Raw genomic sequence first — 21,923 nt, 5'->3', positions numbered from 1 at the left:
TTATTGAATAAATTCAGACTTACAGCCTCATATTCATTATTTCACTTTAGATAATCTACTTTTAACCACTTCAAAATCAAATTATACATTACCCTCACTCTCCCTATCTAATGGAGATGATACCAATTGATTCTTTAAAAATACCAGGCTTTCAAATATTACTTAGTACCTCTGGGCTAGAAAACACTTCAAAAGTCTACTCTGTACAATCTGATGCCAAAAATATTTAAATTCTAAAAAAAAAAAAAAAATAGCAAAACATTCTGGGAGGCATGCTTTAAAAAAATGTCTAATTTTTTAAATTAGCAATACTTTTATGTTGAGAGACATGTTAAAATATACTTACTGCTTATTGGCCCACAGTAATCAATTCAGAAATATAAATATTAGATCAATATTTAACCATCAAGGGAAAAAAAAATACTGCTACATCAGCTGATTTTTCTCTCTTCGAATTTAATGAGTTTACATCAAAAAATTAGGTAGTCATTTTACATTTATGGAATAAAAATCTTTTTTTAAAAAAAAAACAATACAAAGAGTGAGCGGATTTTAACCAAGTGTACATTTCTTTTTGTTATAGTTTTTAACAATTCATCTCATCATATTGCAATGTGCAAATGCATTTGCAGCACCCATTACAATCATGAATCTAAATTTAAGGAAGTCCAGTGCTACTAACGGCCCTCAGAAGAAGCTCATTACCTTCTGTTAGAAACGCTATGGCACATAAGCCGTACACAATAGTGCTACTAAACCACCATTTGTCACAAGAACCATCATCAAAGCTTTCTGGAAATGAGTTCACACATGAATTAAATACTTAAAAGGTGAAAGTTTCCTTATTTTAACTTTAGCGAGATCTTCCTTTTTCATTAAGAAACTTTATAGTTTTAAAGCAAAAGCTGATTAAGAGTCCAGATAACTAAAACTGTACTCCTGAGTTCAAACTTACAGATAAGTCTTTTGTAAATAGTTCTCAATAAAATATCCTCCCTCCCCAGCCCCCTTGCCCCAAATCTTGAATTTTTTTCTTACAAAACTTTGGTCAAGAGTATAAATATTTCCAGGCAGATATGTATGCCAAACGATAGCAAGAACAGTAAAGCCCAACTAATGACTTTAGGTTTTAGAAATAGAAGGCAATTAAACTGTACTCAAAGTTACATTAAGAAAAGCTTTCACTGGGTAATATTGAAACAGTCACAAAGGTTAAGAAAATACTGATATCAAAGTACAAATGACTACAATGTTAAAATAGACAAAAACTACTATACAAGAGCCTCTTTTAAAATTAACAATAAAGAACACAACACATGAGTCAGGATCGTTTTCCTGTTCTACCCATGAATTTTAGTCTTTATATTCATAGGGTTGGTTATGTTGACATCTAGGAGAGTTTCTTATGACATCTGATGAAGTCTCTTTCCAAATTCAGGCGATGGGTCTTCCCTAAGGAGCTTCTTGACTTGGCCACATGTTGGTCACTGTACAATTTCGAAGTAGTGCAGTATCGCCATGATGTGCTGAGGCATGAAGACATATCCCGTGTACAGTGCCATCCCCACGATGGAAACCAGCATGGAATCTGAGTCACAGTTAAGGAAACTTCATTTGATTTTTCTCAGTTTATCTAAAACTAAATTCCCCAATTTTTGCAGCACTGTTTTGTGTGGAAGTATCCATTCACTTAATTCTTTCTCATCCCTATCAAGTATTTATAGAGAACGAATAACTATAATTATAGCTGCTCACCTGAACTATGCCTGACACCATTCTAAAATTGTTTTTAACAATTTTACTTATTTATTTGGCTGCCTCAGGTTTTAGCTGCAGAATGTGCGATCATGTGTTTGTGACACGTAAACTCAGTTGCAGCATGAGAAGTCTTAGTGGCAGCATGTGGAATCTAGTTCCCTGACCAGGGATAGAACCTGGGGCCCCTGCATTGGGAGTGATGAGTCTTAGCCAGTGGACCACCAGAGAAGTCTCCATTCTAAATTTTTTAAGCTCATTTTATCTTCACTATCACCTTGCATGGGGTATACTATTATTCTCCCTGTTTTATTTCAAAACATCAGGCTGCTTAAAATGAAGCAGAGAAAGTGACTGTTAACCTAAGAAACAGAAATGTATAGGAATAAAATTGCACAGTATTTAATGACTGCAAAAGGTCTTCCGACGTGAATAATCAGACTGTCTGATCCAAAAATTTTAGAATTATTTAGACTAGGATGTGGTAAGATATTGACTTTAGAGCCCAAGATAAGATCAATCATATACTAGTGACATAAACTGATAACACCTGCTATATTAAACACATATTATTCTCACTAAACTTTGCAATGTCAAACAAAAGTCATCTTGATAACCTAAACCACAAACATTCTGCACTGTGGTCCTTTCTCTGCATTCCAAAAGGAATTTAAACTGTATAGACACAAATCAACAGAGAGTCCTCCCGTTGGGCCACATGAAACACTGTTAACAAAAATTATGTAAAACCTAAGGATTTCTAAGGGGAGTTACTGCTTCTGAACTAGGACTGTGTTTCAGTCACTCCTTCATTCATATCAACCTCCCCTCCCCCTACCTCGTCTTCCATACATTCAGCTCTACAAACTGGTAGTTCTAGCACACCTTACATTCCTCTATGAGAAGATAGGGCTTAAATAAACAATGTGCTTACTACCAACCAATATTTGTATAACAGTTTAGTTGACAAATCTTTTATGTATTATCTCACTTGACCTTTACAGCTTTCAGCTTTCCTGTGAAATGTTTATTGACTACCACTCTTCAGAGAATGAGAAAACACTGAGGGGACTTGTCCAAGGCCACACAAGAAGCTATCTTTAGAATCGGAGCTCAAACCTGACTCAAACCCTAAGTTCATTCAGCAAACATGGGTGAAAAGTCTCCCACAGTGATTGCTTTTTGAAATGCAACTAAAATCACAATGATTTGGGGACTTTCCTTGACGGTTCAGTGGTTAAGACTCCACGCTCCCAATGCAGGGGGCAAAGGTTCGATCCCTGGTTGGGAAACTAAGATCCCACATGCCACACAGCGCAGCCTGGGAAAAAAAAAAAAAAAAACAAACACATAATTTTATAGTGGGATCTCACAGTCTTCATGGGAGGGGTCAGCCTACATTCAGTCTTAGCTTTTAAGTGAAGGTTGGTCAAACTGTGGGTCCTGGGATGGGGAAAGCAAGTTCTTGATGATTAACAACCATTATTTGGGGATTTACATTTTTCTGGTGGGGTGGGAGGAGCAGTGTGGTGATAGAGTTAGGAGGAAGACAAAGAGAGGGCCACAGTGGACATTCTTAGTCCTTCAGTGTCCCTCACCGTACCCAGAATGGTTGACCCAGACAACCTGGACACAGGAATATCCTAAAGCGGGATTCATGAAGAAAATGGACAGGCCTTTGGAAACAAGTCACTAAAGATGGCGGTGGAGGCCAGTGTCACATCTGGAATGACACCAGTGACCCCGTGCTGCTGTCCTGATGAAGAACTTCACAAGAGGAAGGGTGTTGGCAGGAAGGAAGCTGCCCTGGGGGAGGTGGAACTGGCCACTTTGGTGGAGATGCAGATGTCAGGTGTAGGTAATGTCCACCCATGACAATTTTTTTAACTTACTTTTTAGCACCCCCTTAATTCAGTTCTTTCTTAAACAACCAGCCTGTATTTACCACGTAATTTCTTTTTTTAAAAAAGTGTATGTACATGCTGTTTCCACATTACTGTTTATCATCCACACAACCATATGCCTTCTATCCCTCCAGGCTATAGACACTCTCAGGTCACTGATGACCCCCTACCAAACCCAATGGCTATTTGAATTGACGCCATTTTCGTCTTTCCTCTTCAAAACTCCTTCTACTCTGGGTTGAGGTACTTCTCTGGGGGTTCTCCTTCCTTCTCTCACATCATTTTCCTATTTCACTGGTTCTTTCCCCCTGTCTGCCACTGATATGTAAGATGGTTAATGTGCTTTTCTCCCAAATATCCACTCACTCCTCCTGCTAGTACAGCTGCCATGTTCCTTGAGTGGGCCTTATGCTATCCCATCTCCAGGGATAAGCCCTGACTGATCTGAACCAATTAAGATCTTCTCTTTGTAACAATGCCCACCCCCAAATCTGATCAACCAGTTCACAGTTTAAGACCTCACCAATCCTAAAAGAAATCAATCCTGAATATTCATTGGAAAGGCTCTTGCTGAAGCTCCAATACTTTGACCACATGATACAAAGAGCTGACTCGTTGGAAAAGACCTTGATGCTAGGAAAGACTGAGGGCAGGAAGAGAAGCGGGTAACAGAGGATGAGATGGCTGGATGGCATCATCAACTCAATGGATACAAATCTGAGTAAACTCCAGGACACAGTGAAGGACAGGGAAGTCTGGCATGCTGCAATCCGTGGGGATCGCAAAGAGTTGTACACGACTTAACAACTGAACAACAAAGATAATAGCAGTAGCAGCTTTCATTCTGTGAATATCTAGTGTGCACCTGGAACTGTGTTAAGCCCTTCAGTGAGTTTAAGTAACATCCCAAAATCAGAGTAAGCAATGGAGCCAATTCCAAACCAAATCACTCAAACCTCCAAAATGTGTTCTTCACCATTACCATAATACCTTCCTATGAACGAGAAGTCCTATTCCTCCAAATAAAACCTAATCATTCTCTCAGCGACTCATCTCTTCTTAGATGAGGCTTTCCCTAGCACTCACTTTTTCCATTCTTACCCCAATGTCCTAACAGAGGTAATTACTCCCTGATGTTTGTCAAACTCTTTATTAAATGTCACAGTGCTTATATCTGTAGATTTATCTCATCCAGATTATCAACTCCTTGAACACAGGAACAATGTCTAATCATTTTTGTATCTCCAATATCTAACATAACATATGCTTAATAAATGTGTGATGAATAAAGGAATTGCTCAAGAAACATTATTTGACCCTGGATTCACTGTAGTGCTTTCTACATATTCCACATATGTACTGTGACTGACAAACTCTACAGTGACTACAGCGAAGAAACACAAAATCTTTTTCTAATCTATATTTTCAAAATTTTTTTGGTTTTTTTATAGCTTTTATGTAAGATTTATGAGTGTCTACACCAAACAAATGAAATGACATAGTAATAAAATTCAGGTCATTGGCTCAAATTCAAGTAAGAAGCAATTACTAAAAATAGCCATTTGAATGATTATATTACCTACTCTTTATGGCACTGTAATCCTTCAATTCATCATGGAGAATGTATCAGTTATGGAACATGCATAAATTTAGCTTAACAGAGACTGTTCCACATAAGATAGGAATCTGAGACTTAAGGTCAATTTTGTGAACACTAAATTCTCAAATCTTTAAAATTTTCTTTGCATATAAAATCAGGATATTTTTCTAAATGAAACAAGAACTTATTGAAACTTGAAAAGATTTTTTTTTTGGCCTGGTTAAGATATTAGAAACTAGAGTTCATGACATTCTATAGCATTCTGTTGTGATGAATACATATGGAATAAGAGGACATATCTATACCTGTGGCTGATTCATGCTGATGTTTGGCAGAAAACAACAAAATTCTGTAAAGCAATTATCCTTCAATTAAAAAACAAATTAAAAAAAAAGAATAAATGGCAATTATATAAGCAAAATTCAGCTATTGGATACTTAATGGGGTGAAATGGGAAGAGGAAGAAGAGAGACCCGCAAGAAGGGGCGTAAAGGGGCTTCAAATGTATTAGTAATGTTTTCCTTCAACTAGTTGGTAGTATGGGCACACTTTCATTATATTATCCTTTACGGGGTTTTTTGCATGGTGGAATAGTCAATAACTTTTTTTAATAAGTAAAAATTGCAAAGGAAAATGTAACTGTATATCATACTAGACTAAAAGCTATTTTATTTGAAGGATCTTCTTCCTTGACAAAGTTTGGGTTAGGCATCATTGATCTAATTTGTTCTTAGGAAATAAATAGAAAGTCTTAGCTCTTAGAATAAATAACTCTCAATTCTGACCAAAATAAACAAAATTACCAAAAGTCACTTGAACCAAGATGCAAATGCCAATTTATTAGCTGCTCGAAATAATAATAATAACCCTGAATTTTTACCCAGAGCCACTTATTAAACTTTTATTCTATTTCCCTCAAAAGTTTCTATATTCTGACCCCAGTTCTCCTAAGTATCTTCAGAATCATAATAATAACTAACTCTCTAAAAGTAAGTTTGCTATACAATTAAATTTCAAAATTATTTCCAAAAATTATCCTAAAGCTCAACGGGAAGAGAATATTTTTCTAATTGAAGTACAGTTGATTTACAACATTCCAGGTATACAGCTAAGTGATTCAGATATACAGATAGATTCTTTTGTAGATTCTTTTCCATTATAGGTTATTACAAGGTACTGAATATAGCTCCCTGTGCTATACAGTAGATCTCTGCTTAACTAGTTTATATATAATAGTATCTATTAAACCTAAATTCCTAATTTGAACGTTAAGGCGCTCAGTCGTGTCCGACTCTCTGTGACCCCATAGACTATAGCCTACCAGGCTCCTCTGTCCATGGGATTTTCCAGGCAATAGTACTGGAGTGGATTGCCATTTCCTTCTCCAAGGGATCTTCCCAACCCAGGGATCGAACCCAGGTCTCCTACATCGTAGACAGACGCTTTACTGTCTGAGCCACCAGGGAAGTCCACACTCCACTAAATAAGAGACTATTTAAAACTCACAACTGACTTAACTATACAATGAAACTCTTAATAAGTGAACAAATAAAACAATGGGACCATGAGGAATTTCTACTGGCCTTAATAATCACCTTGCAAAACATGCAAAAAAAGAAGAAATGCCTTTTATAATAGCTTTCTACAAATGCAATTTAAGCAATTTCAGCCATGTAGTTGAAATAGCTCTAAAATACTGAGTTGAATATTCCCTGAGATTATGCTTGGCACCATTTATAATGGCAGTCTATTGACACTCTTAGGTCTTGGTTTTATTGCGACATTTGCAAGGTTGGAGAACGTGTGACCTTCATCTCCTTAGAAATGTTCTCCCAAACAAAGCTAAAAGTATACTATCTAGAATACAACAGCTATTATTTGTTATCTGAGTCCTTGAGTGGATTTCTCAATCCACTGCATTAACACACCTCTCAAATTTTAAAGGGTCCTTGATACACTGTAAAGTTCAAGAAATGGATACTGGGGTCATCACAGCACTAGAAGAGACCTAGGTCTGAGCTGAAAGTTTGTCAATCCCTGATTGTGCCAGAAATTATCTGATTACTAGTCTCTTTATCTATAGTATGAGGATATATATAACTTGCCTTTCAGGGTTGATAAAAAATCTATTCTTCAACAAAAGGTAACATAATCTTTATTGAAATTACTGTTTTAAGGCTTGGGCATTTAACACTATGACTCAGACCTCTGTTTGGAAATTGCCCAAGGTCACTCTGCTATTAACTTGTTGTTAATTTATAGTATGGACTTCCCTGGTGGCTCAGATGGTAAGAGCGTCTGCTACAATGCAGGAGACCCAGGTTCGATACCTGGGTTGGGAAGATCCCCTGGAGAAGGAAATGGCAACCCACTCCAGTACTCTTGCCTTGAAAATCCCATGGATGGAGGAGCCATGGACAGATGCTACAGTCCATGGGGTCGCAAAGAGTCGGACATGACTAGGGCATCACAACTCTCTGAACCTGTTTCTTCTCCATAAAATGAAATCCTTTCCTGCATCAACATGTTCAGATTCCACTTGCTTAGAGAAGGCATTTAGGCACCATTTCTCAATCACCTAAGGTAATCCTCTGTTTGAGATGCTGACACACACACACACACAGATACACACACAGAAAATGTAAATAATCAGTGCTACATAATACACTTATATTAGAAGGTGACATAATCTATATATAATGGTACATAATATACAAAGGTGATAGAGTAATCTTTCCATTTGGGCTTCCCAGGTGGCTCAGTGGCAAAGAATCTGCCTTCCAATGCAGGAGACCTGGGTTCAATTCCTGGGTTGGGAAGATTCCCTGGAGGAGGAAATGGCAACCCATTCCAGTAACCTTGCCTGGAAAATCCTATGGACAGAGATAGAAGCCTGGTGGGCTGCAGTCCAAGGGGTCGAAAGAGACTTGGACAGGACTGAGCGACTAGACCACAACCAACTCTCCATTTACCAAGCCCTTACTGCTGTTCCCACAAGCATCAGCTGTACAAGACTAACCAGGTTCATGCTTTAAAGCAGGCTCCATGATTCAAGCAATACAGAACTAAGCTAGTGAAATCTAGACTAACAAACCAAAAATCTCAAGAACTAAAAAAAGTCTTTTCTGTTTTGTGTGTATGTAACTGCCTCTACCACTGATTTTTGAGTGCTTAAGAGGGAGTGCCTCGGCCGCTCTTTGCTTCTAGCTGTAGTGCATTGTTAGACAAAGCCGGGACTTCGTCAATCATCAAGAACTGAGCAGATGATGTATAAAATAGGTAACTAATGAGAACCTATAGTAGAGCCAAGAGGAACTCTACTCAATGCTCTGCAGTGACCTAAATGGAAAGGAAATCAAGAAAAGAGAGGATATAAGTAAGCATATAGCTGATTCACTCTGCTGCACAGCAGAGATACAACAAAAGTCACCGTACTCCAATAAAAATAAAAAACAAAACAAAAAAAAGAACTGAGCATATAATGTGCCAAGATTGTGCGGGAACTGCCAATAAATGTTTGTTCAAGGGCTGAGTGAAAAATTAGAGGTTATTTATAAACCTGGACATAACTTAAATATTTTATGGGTTCAATGGATTAAACAGCAAATGGATGTGAAGCCATATATCTGTGTATTGTTTTCTGTTTTCTTTAACAGGAATCTTCAATTAATCACGAGCTGGTAAGTTCCCAGCTAGATAGGAAAAATAAATAAAGACGTTTTGCTCATACAAGGAATTGGCCACCCTAGGCCTTTTCCCAGCAACCTAAAAACAAAACAAAACAGGAAATGCTTTAAAATACAGTACATCATAAGCTTGCAGAAACTAACATTCCTGCCCTAACCAGTAACCTCACACTATCACCACCTACCTTAGCAACCTGTTCACAAGACTCTGGAGAAACCAAAATTAGTTCCTCATTGGGAAAAGAGTAGAGGTTTTTGTTCGAGTGGGTATGATTTATTCCTCTTCACTGAATAGTTTCAATGTTTTCAGTCTCTGATGGCCCTGGTCACATCAAAAAACAGAGCTAAAATGTCATTTTTCAATCTTCTACTAGTCAACCCAATCTTCTATTACTCAAATTCCTTTTGTAAAATGAACTCTTTGAATGCTACTTTTATCCTTGCTGCTGCTGCTAAGTCACTTCAGTTGTGTCCGACTCTGTGCAACCCCATAGACGGCAGCCCACCAGGCTCCCCCGTCCCTGGGATTCTCCAGGCAAGAACACTGGAGTGGGTTGCCATTTCCTTCTCCAATGCATGAAAGTGACAAGTGAAAGTGAAGTCGTGTCCGACCCTCAATGACCCCATGGACTGCAGCCTTCCAGGCTGCTCCGTCCATGGGATTTTCCAGGCAAGAGTACTGGAGTCAGGTGCCATTGCAGTGGAAAAGTGCCATTCTCCAACTTTTATCCTTAGATATATTCAAAAGTTTTGATAAATCTAATTTATTTTAAGGAACCATCTGAAAGAAAACAAAGCATCTGATAAAGTATAACCACAGGCTGTTTGGTGAAAAGCAATCAAAGTTCTAAGGGAAAGCAGGTGTCTGCTGTTAAACAATGCTATGGAAAGGAATCTCCCTTATTACTGCAGGTTTTGTCCCTTGACCGTGAAAAGAAATGTGCTCAGTCTTTTCCGACTCTCTGCAATCCCATGGACTGTAGCCCAGCAGGCTCCTCTGTCCACAGGATTTTCCAGACAAGAATACTGGAGTGGGTTGCCATTTTCTTACTGCAGTTTTTGTTCCCTGACCTTGAAAAGAAATGCTAAGAAAGCTTATTTTGGGAATTCCCTGGCAGCCCAGTGGTTAGGACTCCATGCTTTCACTGCTGAGGGCAGGTTTTCACTTCCTGGTCAGGGAACTAAAATCCTGCAGCCTCAGAACACCACCAAATGTTTTAAAAAAAAAAAAAGCTTTTTTTCCCCAAATATGTTACTTTTGATACTCTGGTTGTCATATATGAAAGCAAGTAGAAGATACAGTCCAGTATATGTCAGCCAATTTGATATTCTTGGGCCATAGTAAAGGATGTCATGGGCTTCCCTGGTAGCTCACTGGTAAAGAATCCGCCTGCCGATGCAGGAGACGTGGGTTCAAACCATTGATTGGGAAGATCCCCTGGAGAAGGAAATGGCAACCCACCCCAGTCCAGTATCCTTGCCTGGAAAAATCCATGGACAGAGGAGCCAAGCGGCTACAGTCCATGGAATTTGCAGCAGAGTCAGACACAACTTAGCGACTAAACAACAACGAAGAACATGACATCAGCATCAGAGGTTAACGTTAGCAGGCAAAACCCATCCTCTGAGCTTTCTGTAGTGTTCGTCATACCTAAGTATGGAAACTGATTTTAGAACAACTCGATGATGAACTCTTTAAAAACTAAACAAGCAAAAAAGTCTGCTGCTAAAACCAGCAACGACACTGTTCAACTCTGAACTGAAATCCTAGAAATGGTTTGCAGATCTGAGCCCAGAGACACTGACGCTACGTATGGCTATATCCCTTTTTAATTAGAGCTTCTGTTAATCTAATGAAGATCTGAAGTCCTGGAGTCAAGGGGTGGAGGGGTGAATTACCTGTTTGCTCTAAAATATAATCTGCTATAACACATTTCTGAAACGTCAATCAGCTCATACATAACTAGGATTTGTTTCATATGGGATTTTTTCATAAATTAGGGGAGCCAGATTAGTGAGAAAAGAATACTAATCTTCAGCAAGAAACATCCCTCAGCTCAGTGGCTGCAAGTCCTTATAGCTCTATTTTAAGAAAATTAAAAATTAGCGTCTGCACCGGTTCTCCCTTTACAAAAAGGCACACCTCCCAGCTGGAAAAACTCTCCGCTAATGACAGGCCTGCACCGCCTCCTCCAAGGCAGCCCACACCATCTCTGTCACACCCCAGCATTTCTAGTCAACTCTGTCCATCAATTTTTAATGTCCCCTGGGGCAGCCTCCAGCCTGCTTGCCCTGGCTATCCAAGTTATCCCCCCAAATGCTAACCATTGTTCTCATTAGAAGTTACATCAGTTTTGAGGAGTCTGCGCCAGTGGTATTTTCCCATAAACTATCTTATTTGAGAATTTTTTCAGGAACACATACAACACGTAATGGGGTTCACCGGTGGCTCAGCAGTAAAGTATCCGTCTGCCAATGCAGGAGATACGGATTAGGTCCCTGGGTCGGGAAGATCCCCTGGAGGAGGGCATGGCAACCTACTCTAGTATTCTTCCCTGGGCAATCCCATAGACAGAGGAGCCTGGTGGACTACAGTCCACAGGGTTGAAAAGAGTCAGATACAACTTTGCAAGTAAACAACATCATGTGATGCCAAAATTCCTGTATTAGTAATAGTTCTTTTCATAACTTTTGATCATAAATACTCCTTCTATTCCATAACTGCTATTTTTTTAAGCACTGCAATTCATGAAAAGTATACATCCTCCATTAAGTAGATCTTCTGGAACATGTAGCTTTAATCATTAAATTTAAGCATTGGGCTTTTTTTTTTTTTTAATCTAAAGAATTTATCTTATCCTTACCCCTAAGCATCACAAACGTTAATACTCCAACTCTGAGCTGGGGTTGGGGGATGAGGTCACAAGGTCCTTAAGAATATGAAGCAGTAGAGAGAGGATCCACATTCACCTCTACTGAAAAATCACTTGTATCACACACTGAAACACTGTAGATTACATGTGCTTTGTCCCCTCAACCATCAATTTCCCATGACTTTCCCTGACATCCTAGTATAGGAGACTTACTTTTTGTGTAGCACAGTTCTGCTCTTTTGTTTTTGTCTTTTTGTTGTTGTTGTTTTGCTTTTATATTCCACCTTTCTCAAAAGAAGAGGTTTTTTTTTTTCTTTCCCCCACTAAGGGAAAATACTATCCTAAGGAGTACAGATAAGGGATAGTCTAACATTCTCATATAGCCAGCCAAATATCCAGGCAGTATGAAACAGGCGAGAGCAGTGATTTTCAAACTAAAGCACTGGAGCCCTGGAGCAACTTTTCAAAGGGTTTGGATCAGTTAGGGGAATCAGTTTATAAATCTTCAGCTTCCACTGTTTTCTCTCCTCCAGCTGATCTGAGAACTGTGATCTGCTAGTTCTCCTTCTCATCACTCCCTCCCCACTTACAATTTCACTTCTCCCACTTTACTTCCAGAATCTTACAATCATGCATTTCCCCAGGCTATAAAATAACGTCTGGGACAGCAAGCAAAGGAATGGTAACTAACTTACTCTGTACTTTATTTCATTCAAGTTACAAATTTCTGGCACAGCTCCAAGCCTCATCCATCTGTGTAATAACATGAATTTGGAAATGAGACATCTTTCCAATCTGGACCCCACAAAATGCCTCCAGCAAACAGGATACAGAGAAGGGCCATTCTGCCATCACTGAGGCAGTGGCCAGAGAATCCACTGCCAACATTCACAAGTGCACCCATGGAGTCGGCTTCAAGAAGCATGACCCTCAGGCATGAAAGAGATCCAGAAATCTGACATGAAGGAAATAGGAAGTCCAGATGTGAGCAGTGACACTGGTTTTAATAAAGCTTGGCCAAAGGGATAAGAAATGTCCATACTGTGTTCACGTGTGGTGGTGTGGCTGTCCAGAAAACATAATGAAGCTAAAAATTCACCAAATAAGCTCTATATATCAGTTACCTATGTACCTGTCACCACTTGCACAAACCTAGAGTTAGTGTAGATGAGAACGAACCACTAGTTATCAGATAAATTAAAAAGCAACAACAAAAATTTTTAAATATAAAACAAATAAAACAGCAACAATAACAAGGTGAGACAGGAGTAAAGGTGTTTACATAAAAATCATTTGGACAAGAAAATGACACTGAGTTTTGTGTTTTGTTTTTTGTTTTTTTTGCTGCACCATAGGGCATGCAGGATCTTAGTTCCCAGACTAGGGACTGAACCCATGCCCCTGTATGGGGAGTGTGGAGTCTTAACCACTGGACCACCAGGGAAGTCAGATGTTGAGGCTTTTCTGACAGAAATTTAAGACTGAGTTCACCTACCTGGCTTCAGAGTGAGGACCAGCTTTGCTAAATCAGATCATGTGATGAACATTTTCTACGAATTGTATATGGAAAAAAAATCATAGTTTTAAGCTTTTAGCAAAAATACACAGTATTTTTTTAATAGCAAAAAAACCCCTCCTGTTATTGTCTAAATTTGCTATGAAAGATTTCCAATGTCAACTTAAATGAGTGAGAGGATACATAGTATGTGCTTTGTGTTCTTTTAGGGGATACACAAACAAAAGGTCTGGATACCACTGGGCTGGAGAACTGGAAGTATTCATTTATCAGTTACAGTTTTCCTACCTCTGCTTTCCTCATTGAGTCCCCTCCCTGACAATGGAAAACTGCCTTCATTCCTACAAAAGGAAGGCAAAAAGGAAAGGGCATAAAATACAAGAGAAAGACTGAAGATTGTTGGGAAGAAATTCTTTCCCTACCTAAGTTGGAAGGTAGTACAGAATGTTATTTCGAGGAGGTTATTTGGAAATCATATTTGACTTGAAAGTACCTTGATAAAATCTTCCTAAAAGGCATTAAGCTTATTTACTAATAATTTTTTTCTAAAAGTAACTTTCTGATATTAAGAATTTTGCCTCATCACATGCTGATTTTTACTGGAGACCTATTTAAATTGTCAGATGGTTCTATATTTACAAACATTTTCTTCAAAAAAGGAGCTCATTAAGAAAAAACAAGTTCTAGTAGAAGACACTTGGTGAATTAGGGTTTTAATAATTTACTGACTAGCTCAGAGAAAGCTCTCCCAAAGAGACAGACAATGGTACCCACTGGCCTATATATAGGGGTTCTCGTTGTCAATTTTGTTTTGTGTGCTGTGTTTATTTACAAAATATACTTTATATAGAAAATATACAAAAAACAGAGACACTTAATTGTAGGGAACCATATCAATCATTATTAGTACCTCCAAAAGGGCAGAGCAAAATATATTCCTCAAACAATTCTCTATTGGCTTATAAAAGCTTTGATTTCACCAAACTACACACACCAAAACAAGACCTATTGCTTTCCAGGTGCTCACAGAGTGAAGATGCACAGGCAGCTGATGACAACGGTTGTCTCAAGGCGGCTGGGGCAGGGGTGGAAGGAAGACCTTCACCATCTACATCTTTTCACCTTTTGAGTTTTGACCCATGAGGATGTATAAACTATTTTTCATTTATAATTCAAGAAGGTGTATTTTCTAAACTCTCAAACACACTAATTATTCAAGTATATTCAGATGTAGGGCTTCCCTGGTAGCTCAGCAGTTAAAGCATTTGCCAGCAATGCAGGAGACCCAGGTTTGATCCCTGGGTTGGGAAGATCCCCTGGAGAAGGAAATGGCAACCCGCTCCAGTACTATTGCCTGGAGAATCCCATGGACGGAGGAGCCTGGTGGGCTACAGTCCACGGGGTCGCAAAGAGTCGGACACAACTGAGCAACTTCACTTTCACTTACTTTCTTATTCAGATGTAAAGAAAAATCTTTCTCAGTTCCAGCTTTAGACACTTGAGGATACAGCAAAAATCTAAGAAAATACTCTAGTCACTACTGAAAAGAGCATGTGAAAGTGAAAGTGTGAGTAGTTCAGTCGTATCTGACTCTTTGCAACCCCATGGTTCCTGCCAGGCTCCTCTGTCCATGGAAATCTCCAGAGAAGAATACTGAAGTTAGTAGCCATTCCCTTCACCAAGGGATCTTTCCAACCCAGGGATCGAACCTAGGTTGCCTGCATTACAGGCAGATTCTTCACCATCTGAGCCACCACTGAAAAGAACATACAGCTTAGAAAATGTAATGCTGGGGCTTCCCTGGTGGGCCAGTGGCTAAAACTCTATGCTTCCAGAGGGTCCAGGCTAGCTCCCTGGTCAGGAAACTAGATTCCACATGCTACAATTAAACAAAGATTCCACATGCTACAACTAAGACGCAGTGCAATCAAATCAATAAATAAATAACAAAATGCTGGGGAGGGAGGAGGGGAAACAGTAGTGGGGGAGTAAGAGGTACAGACTATTGGGTGTAAAACAAGCTCAAGGCTGTACTGTACCATGTGGGGAACATAGACAATATATTGTAATAACTGTCAATGGAAAGCAACCTTTAAAGTTCTATAAAAAAATTTTTACAACTTTTAAATTAATTTTTTAATTTGAAAAAAAATTTTAAGTAATGCTTTTTTTCATGATCATTCAAAGCCTATCTCAATCCAAAACATCTACCTTTGCTTCCACCCTTCCTTCCTCTACTGCTACTACTGCTAAGTCACTTCAGTCGTGTCCGACTCTGTGCGACCCCATGGACTGCTGACTCTGGCAGCCCACCAGGCTCCTCCGTCCCTGGGATTCTCCAGGCAAGAACACTGGAGCAGGCTGTCATTTCCTTCTCCAATGCATGAAAGTGAAAACTGAAAGTGAAGTCGTTCAGTCGTGTCCGACTCTTAGTGACCCCATGGACTGCAGCCTACCAGGCTCCTCCATCCCTGGAATTCTCCAGGCAAGAACACTGGAGTGGGTTGCCATTTCCTTCTCCAATGCATGAAAGTGAAAACTGAAAGTGAAGTCACTCAGTCGTGTCCGACCCTCAGTGACCCCATGGACTGCAGCCTTCCAGGCTCCTCCTTCCATGGGATTTTCCAGGCAAGAGTACTGGAGTGGGGTGCCATTGCCTTCTCCATCCCTTCCTCTGCTGCTGCTACTGATGCTAAGTCACTTCAGTCATGTCCGACTCTGTGCGACCCCATAGACGACAGCCCACCAGGCCCTGCCGTCCCTGGGATTCTCCAGGCAAGAACACTGGAGTGGGTTGCCATTTCCTCCTCCAATGCATGAAAGTGAAAAAGTGAAAGTGAAGTCGCTCAGTCGTGTCTGACCCTCAGTGACCCCATGGACTGCAACCTACCAGGCTCCTCCATCCATGGGATTTTCCAGGAAAGAGCACTGGAGTGGGTTGCTATTGCCTTCTCCAATTCCTTCCTCTAGCCACTCTTAATTTGTTCTAAATCCTGCAACCAAAGTAAACCTTCTCAACTTATAAAGTCAGATTGGAGACTTCCCTGGGGGTACAGTGGCTAAGATTCTGTGCTCCCAATGCAGGGGACCTGGATTTGAGCCCTGGTTGGGGAACAAGATCCTACATGCCCCAAATAAGAGTTCATAGGCTGCAGCGAAGATCAAAGATTGAAGATCCTGCATGCTGCAACTAAGACCAGGAGCAGCCAAATAAATAATTTTTCTTAAAGTCAGATTGGATCACTCTTCTATCAGATCTCCCAAAAGCACCCCTTTTTACCAAAATTAAAAACAACTGTCCTTACAAAGACCTCCAGGACTTCCAATGAGTCTAATCTCACCAACTTCTATTCTCCCCAACACTCACTCTGCTCCAGCCATACCTGCCTCAGTGAAGGCCTTCATCCACACCAGGCAGCTATGGACTCAGAGACTTTGCAACTGCTATTCCTTCTGCCAGCTACTCTCTTCTGTCAGATGTCTACCCTGCTAACTCCCTCAACTCCTTCATGTTTTCACTCTCAAGTATGCTTTCACAATGAAGCCTCTCCTGATACCTTGTTTAAAAATAGTAACTCCATCCTATCCACACATTTCTTATCCCCTTTACCTACTTTTGTTTTCCATATGCTTACCACCTAACACACTATATATTTCACAAGTGCAGAGTCCTAACCACTGGATCACCACAGAATTCCCACATAGTTCACTTATTATAAAAGTTCCCAAAGACAAGGATCTCTGTCTTTTTTGCTCACTGACACATCAGAAAAGGCACCTAGAGCCAGCATCTGGCACAAAGTATACACACAAAAGTGTCCAATTAATAAACAGGCTCAACCTGCTTTTTCAATTGTACTTCCCACCTATTCTGCCTTAAAGAATCTGTGTTCCAGCCAGTCAGCCTGGCATACTCACTCACCATCCTAACACATCTCTGCACCCCAGTCCACACCTTCTTCCCATGTGGGGAAAATGCAGCCAAACCCTCAGATACCTCCCTCTGCAATTTCTCTGATCGCTCTTCCTGCCCTGGGTCCCAAAGCACTCACTGCCCAGCTCTTTCAGCTGAATGGGGTGAGGGGGCAGGGGGAATCTGAGAATATGTGTAAATTCTAATTTTTCCTGAACTTGGATTTAATTTCCCCGAAGGAAAAACTGAAGTTCATATTCTTGGACACTCAGAAGAACTCAGTACATTGAAAAAAAAATTAATTAAAATAAGTTTCAAAAATGCCATTCCTAGGGTGTGTGTATGTGTGCGCATGGTTTCCACTCAGAATGAAAAGAGCTTTAAGTCTCAAGAAGAAAGGAAAAAATGTATATTCCTGTTTTCTTTTCCTACTTTATCCAATATTTAAATGTCAGGGAGAAAAAATGGCAGTGAGAAAACTGTTACTGGATCTGAGTGACTCTACTCAAAAGGTATGAGCACCTCCCTTCACCTCCAGAACTCGCACTCCATGCCTAGGAGGCCCTACCAGATTGGATCCGACCTCTCCTGCCACTCACCCCACTTTCGCCACCCCAATCGCACAGCTATCCTTGAAACATGCCAGACATGCTGGTGCTTCAGGGCATGGTTACCATTCCTGCTACCTGGAATGCTCAATCCCCTGGGATTTTCTCCCTGCTTAAAGCTTTCTAAATGTCTCCTTCCTGACCACTCTAGCTAAAATCAAAGAACAAGACCTCTTCCTTAGTTCCTATCCTCATCTCTGCTGTTTTTTTACCTCCATAACATCTCTAAGAACCTAATAATATATATTTTTATTTATTTATCTAGTGGCATTAGAATACTTTTATATTTTATTTGTAGGTAAATCTCTACTCTTTAGAATGGGCTTCCCAGGTGACACATAGTATCCGCCATTAGAAAGTATATAATACTTGTGGAACAAAGAATTTAACAAATGTACATATTTTACAAATGAGGGGACAACAATGCAAATTTTGTAAACATCTCCAAAATAAGAGAAATTCTTTCAACTGATAGCTTTTTCTACTTCTTTATGTTTGAATATAACTGAATGTTGTTCATTAGAAACAATCCAATTCCAAAGCTACTCTAAAAGTGGCTTAAAATCAGCACTTCTGCAACATATAAGCAAATATTTGTCAAGCATTATTTGTGTGCAGTAACATGTTCCTGAACAACAACAAAAAGAACTCTTTCTTTGAAGAAATCATGGTCTGGGGAGGGGAATCTAATTTCAAACATACACCAAAAAACTGCCCACATTTTGCTTAAAATAAACTAAAGTATAAAATGCCATGGAAACATAAGAAGCCATAGAAAGGTGGCAAAAATAAGTGATAACAAAATACAAGTTTATTTAGTTTTTTTTTTTTAATTAAAAAACAAGGCTAAAATAAATTTTACGTATGCTTCTAAATTATGTTAACAAAGTAGCTGTTAATTTTCCATCTCCCCTCAACAGCATGGTTAAAATGTTACTGGGTGAGCCACACTACAGGGAGTGTCTCACTGGTTACAAAACCGGTCTTGGTTACAAAACCTGGTCTTTTCCTTTCCCACTGATGACTTCCAGGAAGGAAAGGGGATTTCTGAAACATGTTAAAGCTTCCCCTCAAGAGGTGGAAATAAAAAGTTCCCAGCAGATCTCCTTCTGGTTTTTGCAGATCTCATTATTTTTTGTTTTTTAGTTGAAATCATGTGGTTACATAAACCAATGAGAAGTCAAATGCTTCAAAGGCAAAAATCCACAGAGGTACGACAGACAATTTCATAATTTATTTCTCCACATCAGGCCCCCAAAGCCATCATGGAGCTATTTACAGGACATTGTTACTATTGCAACATAGTACAAAAAAGCCTTAACACCACTGACACTAGCATTTATCTATAGGCCAAAAAAGCCTTCAAGAGCAAAATCAAGAGTGTAGACTCTGATAGTGGGGCATTACATTCAACTTCTGATTTCTTAAAGAATTTAAATTTACCACAACACTGTTTAAACTCACTTTTTAGTCATTTTAACTAAGTCAAGAGATGGTCTCTATTTTACTATACACTTTGCAAGGATGACCTCATGCACTCCAACCTACAGAACTTAGAGTGAAATTAAACTGCAAAAAAAAAAAAAAAAATCCTAACTAAACTACAGCTACAAGTAAATGGTTCAGGAAACTAGAGCATGCTTTACATTCAGATTTTACATCCAAAATATGCATTCTGGTTCTTAAATTCCAGGTTTGAAAAGAAATGCCAACAGTAATAAAACTAAATGTCCTTATAGAGCAGCTAAGATGCCTCAAAAGTGCTGAAACAGAAGACAGCTTTGAGTACAATCTTATGCTAGTTCAATACAAATAAACACTTTTAAGGCTTGGAATGAAATTATCTCACTCTACCACAATGCAACAATGTACTGGCTAAGTTGTTCTGAAGCTAGTTCAACTAAAGCTCATTGAAGAGGAGCGGCCCTCCATGAGGCATGCATGCTTTGTAAAGTATTTGTCTCATATTGGTCCTCAAGTTCTTTTTTAAAAAGTCTATCATTATTAATATTTATTCTGCAAGAATTATATCAAGGAACGTCAACATAGATTCAGGAACCCTTTCTTCACAGCCATGAGTTATTCATTGTGGTTATTAAAGTTAAGATGAGTTAAGATACAGGAAAAGTGCTTAGCCCAGTTGTTTGCCTGGTAGTAAACGCCCAGTAGTCATTAACAAGTAGTTATTAGCTATCTACGAAAACACAGTTTCAAACACTATCTGCAAATAACCATAAATTCCTTTTCGGGCTCTACTGTTCCGGACTGTGCAAACAGAAAATTAATGAGTAAAACTAACCATCTTGAAGATCAAAAAAGGTACAATTAACAGAGCTGCTTTCAAAAACTGAATTGGGATGCCATAACACAAATTCACAATCTCACTTGAAGGCTGATAAACTAGTTAGCATTCTCATTAGGATCGAAGCCAGCTAAATCAGGGACAGTTAAAGGTCAAAAGCGCCCAAGCCGGGAGCGGTCTGCTCCACTACCCGGTCTCCGCCTCCCACAGGAATAGGAGACCGAACCGACGGCTGGCGCGACCGAAGAGCAGGCGAGGGCACACCCGGTAGACGTCTCCCTAGGGGATCTCCTCCAGTAATAAAGACGCCTCTATCTCGGGTCTGGAGACTCACCCGCGACCGCTGATCTCAAGAGTTCTCCCCCCCCACCCTGGCCCGCTCCCAACCGCAGGAACGCCACCCGCGCGGCCCCCACACCTCGGCCCACGTGTCCGTCGCGCAGAGGCTAGTCGGCGCGCAGCTCCCGCGGGGCCGGCCCTCCGCCCTTCCGCCTGCCAGGCCCGGAGCCCGAAAGGCTGCCGCCCCGGCCCTCCGCGCCCCCACCGGCACCGCGGCCCGGGCAGGATACTGAACACAGTCCGCTCCCAGGGCTCCAGCATGTAGAGCGCCGTGACCAGCAGGTACTGGTAGTAGAACCAGGACATCTGCTTCCAGGCCCGCGCCAGCGCCATCCCCGCCACGCGCCTCCCGCGTTGCAGCCAAACGTCAGTCTGTCCGGCCGGCCTCCCGCTAGCGTCCTAGAGCCCCCCGGCCGTCAGGCCCGCCCGCCCGCCACCCCGCGCCCATTGGCCGGCCAGGCCTGGAGCGTCACCCGTGGGCACGCCCAGCCCCGCGCGCTCCCGGGCCGCCGCCAGCGAGCCCCGCCCGGCCGTGCTCATTGGCCAGGCCCAACCTCGCGCGGTTCCCGGCCCTCCGCGCTTCCCACTCCCGGCGCCGCGCCCACGCGAGCCCGGGAACTGTCCCCGCGAGAGCGCCCAGCCCGGCCTCGCCCTGAGGCCGTTGGTGGGCGGGACCGTACTGCCCGCCGGCTTGAGCGCGGGGGCGGGCGCCCGTACTAGGGCCCAGAAACGCCGGTCGCAGAAATATCTGTGGCATAGCAGTGACTCCTGAGGCGTCCTAATGGGCTCGGGCATTACAAGTTGAATAGGAACTTATTAGGGTGCTTAACTCGTGCAGTTTACGATCTAGAGAGGGAGACAGGCATTCATCACACCAGTGCAATTAAAGCTGTGATCGGTGCTGCTGCTGCTACTGCTAAAGTCACTTCAGTCGTGTCCGCCTCTGTGCGACCCCATAGACGGCAGCCCACCAGGCTCCCCCGTCCCTGGGATTCTCCAGGCAAGAACACTGGAGTGGGTTGCCATGTCCTTCTCCAATGCATGAAAGTGAAAAGTGAAAGTGAAGTCGCTCAGTCGTGTCCGACTCTTAGCGACCCCATGGACTGCAACCTACTAGGCTCCTCCATCCATGCGATTTTCCAGGCAAGAGTACTGGAGTGGGGTGCCATGATCGGTGCAGAGGGAGAAAATAAGATGCTCCGAGAGAGTGTGGAGGCGAACATCCCCCACTCAAGGAGGTCATGAAAGGCATCTGTGAAGAAGTGTCTGCCCACCTCTCTTAGTAGCTGTAGGTGCCCTGTAGGTCAAGGCCGGGAGAAGGACGGTGATCTGGTTGGTTCTGCAGATGACAGATTGCTTGAGATCCGTAGGTGGGGCAGATATTTCCTGGAGATGCGCTCTTAAATGTTCAGATTTTCCCACTAACA

At 41.2% G+C, this 21,923-nt stretch overlaps 1 protein-coding gene across 1 annotated transcript; it reads right to left on the bottom strand.

Annotated features, from left to right (window-relative positions):
- Positions 1 to 436: 436 nt before the first annotated feature.
- SPTSSA (serine palmitoyltransferase small subunit A) lies at positions 437 to 20,894 on the bottom strand. Its single transcript, XM_025271848.3, has 2 exons — positions 20,727 to 20,894; positions 437 to 1,588 (listed from the first exon to the last, which is right to left on the bottom strand). The coding sequence occupies exons 1-2, from the start codon at positions 20,827 to 20,829 to the stop codon at positions 1,485 to 1,487; spliced, it is 207 nt and encodes a 68-aa protein (XP_025127633.1). The 5' UTR covers positions 20,830 to 20,894; the 3' UTR covers positions 437 to 1,484.
- Positions 20,895 to 21,923: the final 1,029 nt, after the last annotated feature.

This window comes from Bubalus bubalis, chromosome 20 (assembly GCF_019923935.1).
Source record: "Bubalus bubalis isolate 160015118507 breed Murrah chromosome 20, NDDB_SH_1, whole genome shotgun sequence".
In the NCBI taxonomy this organism is placed as follows: domain Eukaryota; kingdom Metazoa; phylum Chordata; class Mammalia; order Artiodactyla; family Bovidae; genus Bubalus; species Bubalus bubalis.
This window is presented reverse-complemented; position numbering and strand designations above follow the sequence as displayed.